This window comes from Cucurbita pepo, chromosome LG03 (genome assembly GCF_002806865.2).
Source record: "Cucurbita pepo subsp. pepo cultivar mu-cu-16 chromosome LG03, ASM280686v2, whole genome shotgun sequence".
In the NCBI taxonomy this organism is placed as follows: domain Eukaryota; kingdom Viridiplantae; phylum Streptophyta; class Magnoliopsida; order Cucurbitales; family Cucurbitaceae; genus Cucurbita; species Cucurbita pepo.
Genome location: NC_036640.1, coordinates 5,595,993 through 5,606,966, shown reverse-complemented (window position 1 = coordinate 5,606,966; position 10,974 = coordinate 5,595,993). Strand labels below are relative to the sequence as shown.

Here is a 10,974-nt window from a genome sequence, read left to right as displayed (position 1 = left end):
CTTGAAATATTCGATCAACAAGTAATCCGAATCTTACTCCCCTTACAGTGATTTTCTTATTATGGCATCAGACTTTTCCCTTGGATTTATTCCACCTATCATTTGGTATCAGAGCTTTAGGCTCAAGATTGTTATAAGAAATTAATTAGGTCAAAATAGTTAGAGTATTTCTAAGGATCTAGTTTAAATATTTAACTGATTTGTTTCCAAGATTTGTGGTTAGTTTATTTGTAAGGATATAGAAGTTAAGTTCAGTATTCAATAATATTATCACTTCAAACTTCAATTATTTATGTTTCTGGCTTAGTTATGTTAAAACCTAACGCTTATTTATGTTAAAACCTAACCATGGGTATCAGAGCCACAATTTTTTAGTGATCAAATAGAGAGAGTATGAGTGAAGACAAAATTTTAACGAAGATCCCTCACTTCGATGGTCACTATGATCATTGGAGTGAGCTGATAGAAAATTTGCTTAGAGCAAAAGGTCTGTGGAGTGTGGTGGAGAATGGTTTCTCAGAACCAGAGGAAGGAACAATGTTGACGATGGCACAAAAGGGCCACCTTGATGATGCTAGACTCAAAGATCACCAAGTAAAGCATTACCTCTTCCAGGCAATTTATCGTACTGTCTTTGAACAAATCTGGGATCGTCGCACAGCCAAGATTGTTTGGGAATCAATGAAGCGAAAATTTGGTGGAAACCAAAATGCGAAGAAATCTCTTCTTAATGCATTAAGGAGAGAATTTGAGATCCTAGAGATGAAAAATGATGAAAGTATCACAGATTATTTTGCAAGAGTGATGATAATCTCCAACGAGATGAGAAGCAATGGAGAAGATATGCTAGACAAGAAAATTGTAGAAAAAATTATGCGTACTCTGACTGAAAAATTTACTTATGTTGTAGTATCCATTGAGGAATCCAAAGATACTGATAACATGTCATTGATGAACTACAAAGTTCATTAGTGGTGCATGAACAAAAATTTCGACAATCCAGTATTAATGGAGAGGAGCAAGTTCTAAAATTCGAAGGACGAATCGAAATAAGTAATAGAGGAAGAGGAACTTACAGGGGCAGAGGACGCAAAAGAGGAAGATCAACTTTCAACAAAGCAACTGTTGAATGTTATAGGTGTCATGACTTAGGTCATTTTTAATATGAATGTCCAAAGATGAATAAGGAAATGAATTATGCAAAGCCGGAAAAAGAGGATGAAATGCTGTTAATAGCTCATATGGAAAGACATGAAGCAAAAAGGAGTGATGCTTGGTTCTTAGATTTCGGTTGCTCAAACCATATGTGTGCAAGTGAAGGTATTTTTTCAAGCTTAGACAAGACATTTTCCCACATTGTCAAACTTGGAAATAATACAAGTATGAAAGTTACGGGAAATGGTGCAGTGAAATTAATTTTGCATGGGGTTCATTGCACTATTAGTAATGTGTATTGGGTACCTGAACTTAAAAATAATCTCTTGAGCGTTGGACAACTATAAGAAAAAAAGAGTAGCAGTGTTGTTTAAAGATGTATGTAGCATTTATCATCCACAAAGAGGAAAAATAGCAGAGTCAATTATGAGCGCAAATCACAGTCTATTTTGGGTACTGAATCATCTACCACAACAAATGAAGAAAGATGCTCACAAGTTTCAAATACGGATTAGTCAACATTTTGGCACCATCGATATGGTCATCTCGGCTACAAAGGCTTGTGCACCTTGAAACACAAAAACATGGTGAAAGGCCTGACGCAAATTGGAGCTCCAAACACCACCTGTGAGGCATGTATGAAAGGCAAGCAACATCAGATTCTATTAATGATATTCAGTACTAAATTATAGTTTATCATATATATCATATTTGATATATCATTATAGGGAAAATATCTTCCTTAATATAGGTATCTTTCCATATATTATTCTTTCCATTTATTACTATTTTCGTATCCCTGTAATTTATTTGATTATAAATAGAGAACTTTCACAAAAAAAAATTTGACGGGGAAAACATTGAAATTGATAAAAACACAGCCGAAAGATGAGGAATCACAGAGGAAACGACTGAACCGGTTGCTGAAACAATTGAACTAGTTGTTGAAAACGAAGAAGGGAAAGTCACGGAAGAATCGACTAAATCGGTTGCTGAAACAATTGAACCAGTTGCTGAAAACAAGTTTCCAGTAACTATTGCACCAGATTTGACAATAAGGAAGGGGAGAAATTGACATCCACCTGTTTGGTTAGCAGATTCCAGTAAAGGCTATGAGAAAAAGGGAAGTGAGGAGATGGTGTACAAACTCCAAAAGGCTCTCTACTGATTAAAACAAGCACCTAGAACCTGGTTTAGTTGAATAGAATCCTACTTCATCAAGGAAGGACTGCAAAGCAGTTCCAGTGAGCAAACACTTTTTATCAAGAGGATAGAAAATTGGCAATGTTGACTTCTGGCAATTGAGAGGAAAACGCCGACGAGTAAAAACCAGCCAAAGGAAAACTTCTTCAAAGAAAAAAAAAATAACTGAAAAGAAAAAGAGAAAAATCAGAGATCACATTGACTCGGGATTTATTAACAGACAAGGATGAAAATTATGCAAAAGTAGATATAACTTTGTATAAACAGTGAAGTTTGATGTATCTCACAACTACTCGTCTTGATCTCATGTTTGTTGTAAGTTGAGTTAGTGATTTAAATGGATTTACTGATAGTAACTATGCCGGAGACATGGAAGATAGCAAGAGTACTTCAGGCCATGTGTTTATGATGAGTGGAGGAGCAATAGTTTGGTCTTCTCGTAAGCAGCCTATAGTCATCTTATCGACCACAGAAGCTGAGTTTGTTGCTGCTCGTGCCTGTACATGTTAAGCTGTTTGGATGAGGAGAATACTCAAAGAGAAGCATTTCGGAAGTCGCGTGAAGAACTTGGTGTGCAGAGTTTTTATGACTTGAACTAATTCTTGACAAAGAAGAATAAGTTCGAGGGAATGATTGTTTCAATATTTTTCTCAGATTTGTTTCCAAGATGTGTGGTTAGTTTATTTGTAAGGCTATAAAAGCCAAGTTCAATATTCAATAATTTTATAACTTCAAACTTCCATTGATACAAACCTGGGCAAAAGGAATACACTTGCTGCCAGGAACATGGCCACTTCTGATTCGTTTTCGAGGTCCTCGGACAGTCCCANAAAACAACTTAAGAAATATTCCTTATTCAAAAGCAAATATTTTTCCAAATCTACAGTAACTGGCCTTTGAACTAGCATCTATGTGTTCGGGAGTTCTTCCAGCAATATTTTTTGATATCAACCAAAAGACATAAATTATACGATATACTTCAATGAAGATGTGAAGAAAAGGTTGTCAAAATTATCAAAAGATGTTTCAATTCATGAGAATGAACTCTGATTGTTATAAATTTTGAGTGGGTTACAATTTAGAGTAATTGAGAGTTATTGTATTTTAAGACTTTTTATTTAATTTCGGTTACATTTACATTAGGGCTAATTCTGACCATAAAGTATAAAGGTTACAAACTCTTGGAAAGCCTGTTAGTTTCATTTTTGAGGCTATATAAAGCCTGGTTATGTTGTATTTGTAAGCAGACTTTCATTTTTGAGGCTATATAAAGCCTGGTTATGTTGTATTTGTAAGTAGACTTGTAAAATAGAGTAAAAGAAATTTGTGCTCTTCTTTAGCCAATGACTATGTTTCTTTGCAACTCTATGTTGTATAGGTTGCATGTAGAATCATTCAAGCTCGACATGATCAATCTTGCTTGTGGAGTGATTCGAATCTCAAACAAGTGTTCTTGCGTTGAGATATTTGATCAACAAGAATCATTCAAGCTAGACATGATCGATCTTGCTTGTGGAGTGATTCGAATCTCAAACAATGTTATTGTCTTGAGATATTCGATCAACAAGGTAATCCGAATCTTACTCCCGTTGTAGTGATTTTTCCATATCAATTCTCTTGAATCTGGAACACGAAATCGAGAAAATAACATATAAAGGCTCGTTCCCATCTAAAATGCCCCTACGACACAGTTATATTGATTATTTGCACACACTTGCACTACATTCGACTATTTATATGCATACTAGCACTCAAAGATCCTTAGAAACGCTATGATAAATTTAAAATCGAGTACCTTTCGAGAGCCAAACAGATACCAATAATCAAGTTCATATATCTACTCGAATTTCAATGATTAAGAATCCTTAAACACTAATACACTAACAGCTTTGTAATGAATACCCTGACCTTCTCGAGGTCCCAGACCAGATGTGGCTGAAACTTGGTCTGAAATGTAATTGGCCCGACCTGAGAAAACAAACCGAGCACCGTGAAACCTATGCACAATGATGTTGCAAGTGGAAAAATAACAATACATATGAAATTATGAACTTACAGCTAGCCCCTGATAAATTCTCTCTATTGCCTCACTTGCAGCAGTAGCTTTCAAAATAGCATCACCGGATGCACTAGATTCAACATCATATCCTAACTTACGCCATTTCGGCAATCCTCCATCTAGCACACAAATTCTGTTGTGCCCCAATACTCTGTGTTAGATGATGGAAGTCCCACATCGGCTAATTTAAGGAATGATCATGGGTGGGTTTATAAATGAGGAATACTAACTCCATTGAACTGAGGCCTTTTGGGAAAGCCCAAAGCAAAGCCACGAGAGCTTGTGCTCAAAGTGGACAATATCATACCATTGTGGAGAGTCGTGTTCGTCTAACATGGTATCAGAGTCATGTCTTAAACTTAGTCATGCCAATAGATTGATAAATCCTCAAATATCGAACAAAGAACTCTAAAAGAAAAGGAGCCAAAAGAAAAGGAGCCAAGCCTCATCGAAGGCAGTCAAAAATGACTAAGACTCCAAAGGAGTCGAGCCTCGAGAAAAGGAGCCAAGCCTCCTCGAAGGCAGTAAAAAATGACTAGGACTCCAAAGGAGTCGAGCCTCGATTAAGGGGAGGCGCACTTTGTTCGAGGGAGATGTTGGATGATGGAAGTCCCACATCGGCTAATTTAGGGAATGATCATGGATTTATAAGAGGAATACTAACTCTATTGGACTAAGGCCTTTTGGGGAAGCCCAAAGCAAATCCATGACAGCTTATGCTCAAACAATATGGGAGAGGGTACGTATTAATTGGTCCAAAAGATTTCAATTTTTTTATTTAAAAAAATATGTATGGAAATTTGTTAAAAAAATTTAAAGAAAAAATATGTATGGAAATTTGTTAAAAAAATTTGGTACATTAGAATACAGTTGAAAACAAAATTGTGCAATTGTAAAAAAAAAAATATATGTTTATTGATTAATCCTGGAATAAGCTGCACCATTTCAGACCGCTTATTGGACTCAACATGTTTACAATTCACACTTTAGACTACGTTAAACTATCCACAAATTTCATCTTTGTTTTGAAACTGATCAAAGTTAAAATAGTAAATCACTCTACTAATTTCCATCACGTACAATCCACAATCATATCCGTTCCTTTATCGGGGTGTTCGGCATTCCATGAACTCAGCTGAATCATAACTGATATAACTATTGACAGATTCGTAGATGGCGAATGTAGATTCATTATTCATCATGTGAAGGCTATCGTAATGCAGATCGATAATAAACAAAATTACTGCAATTGTAAAAAAAGATCAGTTTATTGATTCAATCCTAAGATAAGCTGAACATTTCATACCGCATATTGGACTCAACATGTTTACAATTCACACTTTGGACCACGTTAAACGACCCACAAATTTCATCTTCGTTTTGAAACTGATCAAAGTTAAAATAGCGCTCGTAAATCACTCTAGCAATTTCCATCACGTACTATCCACAATCATATCCATTCCTTTGTCGAGGTGCTCGGCATTCCATGAACTCAGCTGAATCATAACTAATATAACTATTGACAGATTCGTAGATAGTGAATGCAGATTCATTATTCATCATGTGAAGGCTATCGTGATGCATGAATAAATTTCGCTTTCTGCAGTAGACAAGCAAGCTCCAATGAGATCCGCCAGAAGAGGAGAAATTGGAGTTGTCGTTGACGGTGAAGAAGATGAGTTTCTTCTCATGGAAGTTCAGAGATTCCATTGTGGCCATGAAAGTATCCCAGTCAAGAGCGTTGCCCAGCAAAAAAGAGATACTCGTCGGTAGTAACAATATGTCGTCAGATTGATGTGACTCGAACAGGTAGGCAAAATAGAAATCGATGATGACATCGTTCAAATAGTTACAATCTTCTAAACTGCGTACATCAAATCTTCGAAGCACGACGCCGTTGTAAGTCAAGAATTTAGGATCCATTAAATGTAGCTAGAGAAAGATAAAATAATCTGAATGTAATGAATTAACAAAATCGATAAAATAGATCGATATTTAAATAACAAAATATATAGTTTTATTTTTTTTATTGGTCAATATCTCTTTTATTTAAATTTTTTTAAAATTATATTTTTAAAATTTAAATTCAGATTTAAAAAATAACCGATTAAAAGATTATTTTATCTAAAATTATTATTTTTAAGAAAGCGATTAAAAATAAAATTATATATTTATTTTATAATATAACATATAGAACATAAAATCTATAAAATGCTTAAATAAAATTAGTTATAAAATATAACATAATTTAGTTTTATAAAATAGAAGAAACTAATTTCATTATTTCGTTACTTATGTGTAATATTTATTTATATAATTAGATATTTATTTATTAAAAATCAATAATATCACCCTAAACTAAGGGTACCTGATCCGGGCTGGGTTGGGTTGAGAGATTTTTTTGACCCAACCCAAAAGTTCGGGTTGGTTGGATTGGTAACCCAACCCAACCCAACCCTCTATTTTTGGATTGGGTTCGGGTTGGGTTGTCAAATTTTTTTTTTAAGTTTTATTTATCCACAATTTATAATTATTGGGATACAATCTTACCTAAAATATATTAAAAGTTCACAAACAAACACAAATCAATCCATTATTATTCAAATAATAATAATAATAATAATAATAATAAACAATGAACGAAAATTGTAACATATTAACATAGTTCAACGTAAAATTAATTATAAAATATAACATAATTTAGTTTTATAAAAGAGAAGAAACTAATTTCGTTATTTATGTGTAATATTTATTTATATAATTAGATATTTATTTATTGAAAATAAATTTCAATAAATAATATCTCCATAAAGTTTATGACTTCAAAACCTAATAAAGATCGGAGATGTTTTCTTGCATTTTTGTTTTGATTCTCATATATATATATATATATATTCAGTTTGTGTAGTGATTGAGTTTACGGAGTGAAAGAATGTAGCATGTTCATATTCCGTCTAAAACATATATAGCAAAAAAAAAAACATTATTTCTGTGCTTTAATTAATGTTGACATATTTTATAAGGCATCTTATCAACACGGTTGGTAAATTGATTCTATTTTGCCAATTAGTTACATAAGAAGTTTTTTTTTTTTTTTTTAAGCTTATTGATATTAAATGTTTTTTTTTTTTTTCTTGATTATTATAACTCTCATATGTTACTACGTCCACATCCCAATTTTTTTTGGAGGTAAGGGAATACATTGATTCGAGGGTTGAGTGCTAAACACGAGTGAACTACATTTACGAGTGAACACATGTGAGGGAGCGCTTGTGAGGTCCTTTTTTTTTTCTTTCTTTTTACTTTCTTTTGTAGCATGGAAAATCCAGATGATAATCGTAACATTACTGATGCACGATTGAGAGAAGCACAACAACGAACCATGGAAAGACTAATTCGAGGAACAGAAGAGTTGACAGATCGAATAGGAAGATTGGAGATTCAAAATCAAGCTCGAGAGAGGATTCCACTACCTGCGCAATCTACCGATCAATATGAGGGAGACAATTCTGATCAACACGAGGATAATCCACATGCAGTTGGTCGTGGCTTGATGCGAGGGAGAGACCATGGAAGAAGGTATCATAATTTACAACAACGAGTTCCTTATGATGATAGAATTGAGCGAAACGTGGGGAGCATCAAATTAAAACTTTTCAAGTTTTATGGCAAAACCGATCTAGAGGAGTACCTTGAATGAGAGAAAACGGTGGAGTCGGTGTTCAACTGTCATAATTTTAGTGATGAAAAGAAGGTATACAGTGAATCAATAGGTTCCGGTTCCAGTAGTTCATAAGTTTGTTTACCGAGTGCAAAGATACTATTATGCATTGCTCAATTCAAACAATATTCTCAAATTTGGTGGGATAAACTGATGTCGAGTAGGAGAAGAAATCTTGACGCACTAATTGATTCATGGTACGAGTTCAAAGAGTCCATAAGGAAGCGTTTTGTTCCACAATATTTTCAACGGGACATGGATACATTGATGGATCGACTTGATCTCAATGAGGATATGGAGGCTCTCATGGTGCGGTTTCTTAATGGGTTAAATACAGAGATTGCAGACAAGATTGATTTACAGCCTTATTATGATATCGAGGAGTTGTTGCACATTTCAATTAAGAACGAGAGGCAAATCCAATGAAGGTCTCAACGATATTCTTCTAAAACCTTTTCCAATCCTACTTCTACATGGAAAAAGGATAGTAAGAACATTGATTATAAGCATAGAAATCAAGAGATTAATGAGAAGCCTCAAGCTAAATTTGAGAAAGATGAGAGTTCTAGAACCGAGAAAGAAAAAGTAGAAATGTCTAATGTTCGAAATAGGGATTTGTTGGCTTTTTGGCACTTCATGTCACTTTAATTAATTTCAATCAATTAACTGATGTTTTGATGATAACAAACCTACTTTTTAATTATTAACCATTTTCAGTATTTTGAACTGTCCACAGTATAAGGTCGGGAATAACAATTTCAACGACTTTTCAATTACTCAAATCAGAGCTAAAACGAAGAAATTACAGTCGAGACAACATACCCGACGTGATGATGTGGCAGCAAAATCAAAATGATGGACAAATCAAAATATATCAAAGTATGACATTTATGATTTTGGGAGAGTAACAAATGGTGGAGTTTTTCTTATTATTATATTTTTAAATAAAGTTATTTTTACAAAATATAAATTTGAATCTAACCGTTACTCACATCGATTTTTATTATTACTATATTATATTATTATATTATTATATTTTAAAATTTTGGTGGTTACTCACATAGTTTTTATTATTATTATATTATTATATTTATAATAAATTTTGAATTTCATTTGACCGTTACTCACATAACTTTTTATTATTATTATATTATATTACTATTATATTAAAATTTTGAAATAAATGAATTTAGAAAATTTTCTTATTTATTTACTTTTAATCTCCACCTTCCATTATTCCTAACACAATCCAATGGTCAATATTCAATCCTACATTTTGCCACTTTTCTCCTCTATATAAACTCATCTTCCCCACATTTTAAAATACACAACTTACATACATTCTCCAATCCTCATTTGTTCAAAGTCTCCATTGTTTGTTGCTCTCTCCAAGCTTACAAGTTTATTTCTTTTCATCTTATTCTTGAGAGGGATTATTATTGTATTGTGAGGAAATAGTTGTGAGTATCCCAAATTGTAAATCTACTCTTTGAGAGAGTTGTGGTGTGTTATTATCAAACTCAAATACTTGTATCGGTTTGATCCTGCGCCGTGGAAAGGATTGAGTTTGCTCTTGAACTCGTAAAAAGAGCGGTGTAGCGGTTTGGCTCAGATCCGTGGAAAGAGTCGAGAAAGTTCTTTATTCAAATTCCCAAGAGGCGCTTGGGGAGTGGAGTAGGTCGAGTTTGACCGAACCACTATAAAACTACGGTGTCATTTTCTCTAACTCTTTCCTATTTAATTTCAAAATTATTATTGTGATTTATTGCATGTTCTACTTGATTATTGTTTTGACTTGAATTACTTTGTTATAGTAATTATCATCTTCTACTTATTTGTAAAAAGTTTCATCATTAGAAAAATTAATCACGTTTAAACACTTTTATCGTTAAAACCCTATTCACCCCCCCTCTAGGGTTGCCATACCGATCCAACAATTGGTATCAGAGCAAGTTTCTCCTATAGATTTTTTATCTAAATTTTATTGTTCGAGCTTATGGCAAACCTACGTGTTAAAAATGGTTTTAGTGAAGGACAATCAATTTCTAGGCCACCTTATTTTGATGGAACAAATTATACATGTTGGAAAGCTAGAATGAAAATTTATTTGCAATCCGTTGATTATCAATTGCGGTTAAATGTTAGTAATTGTCCTTACATCCCAATNAGCATGATAAAAAAAAATGTTCTCTTAATGCTAGTGCTATAAATGTTCTCTATTGTGCCCTAAGTAATGATGAGTTTAATAGAATATCTATGTGTTGTTCGGCATATGAAATTTGGAAAACTCTTGAAGTAACTCATGAGGGAACCAATCAAGTTAAAGAAACAAAAATTAGCATGTTAGTTCATAATTATGAACTATTTAAAAATGGAGGAGAATGAACCTATTGGTGATATGTTTACTAGATTTACTAATATTTTATATGCTTTGAAAAATCTTGGAAAAGTATATTCTACTCCCGGAAATGTAAGAAAAATTCTTAAATCTCTGCCTAAAAGTTGGGAGGCAAAAGTGACGGCGATTCAAGAAGAAAAGGATCTCACAAAGCTTCCTTTGGATGAACTCGTTGGTTCTCTCATGACACATGAGATTACCATGAAGGGGCACATGGAAGAAGAATCCAAAAAGAAGAAAAGTATAGCCCTAAAGTCCATCAAAGTTGACTCTGAAGATGAGGACGTCCTTGATGAAGATGATGTCGCCTACTTCACACGTAAGTATAAAAAATTTATTAAAAGGAAGAAACAATTCAAGAAACATTTCACAAATCAAAAAGAGTCAAAAGGTGAAAAGAGCAAAAACGATGAGGTAATATGTTATGAATGTAAAAAG

The 10,974-nt window shown here is 33.5% G+C and overlaps 1 protein-coding gene and 1 long non-coding RNA gene across 2 annotated transcripts; both read right to left on the bottom strand.

Annotated features, from left to right (window-relative positions):
• Positions 1-3,969: 3,969 nt before the first annotated feature.
• LOC111789714 lies at positions 3,970-4,483 on the bottom strand. Its single transcript, XR_002814378.1, has 3 exons — positions 4,415-4,483; positions 4,267-4,326; positions 3,970-3,981 (listed from the first exon to the last, which is right to left on the bottom strand). It is a non-coding gene; the product is annotated as an uncharacterized LOC111789714 (long non-coding RNA).
• Positions 4,484-5,857: 1,374 nt separating this feature from the next.
• On the bottom strand, positions 5,858-6,340 carry LOC111789608 (NEDD8-specific protease 1-like). Its single transcript, XM_023670233.1, has one exon. It carries the CDS (start codon positions 6,338-6,340, stop codon positions 5,858-5,860), a length of 483 nt encoding a protein of 160 aa, XP_023526001.1.
• Between the last annotated feature and the right edge of the window lie 4,634 nt (positions 6,341-10,974).

Coding starts and splice junctions, on each gene's coding strand:
- LOC111789608 (XM_023670233.1), bottom strand. CDS start 6,340: ATGGATCCTAAATTCTTGACTTACAACGGCGTCGTGCTTCGAAGATTT.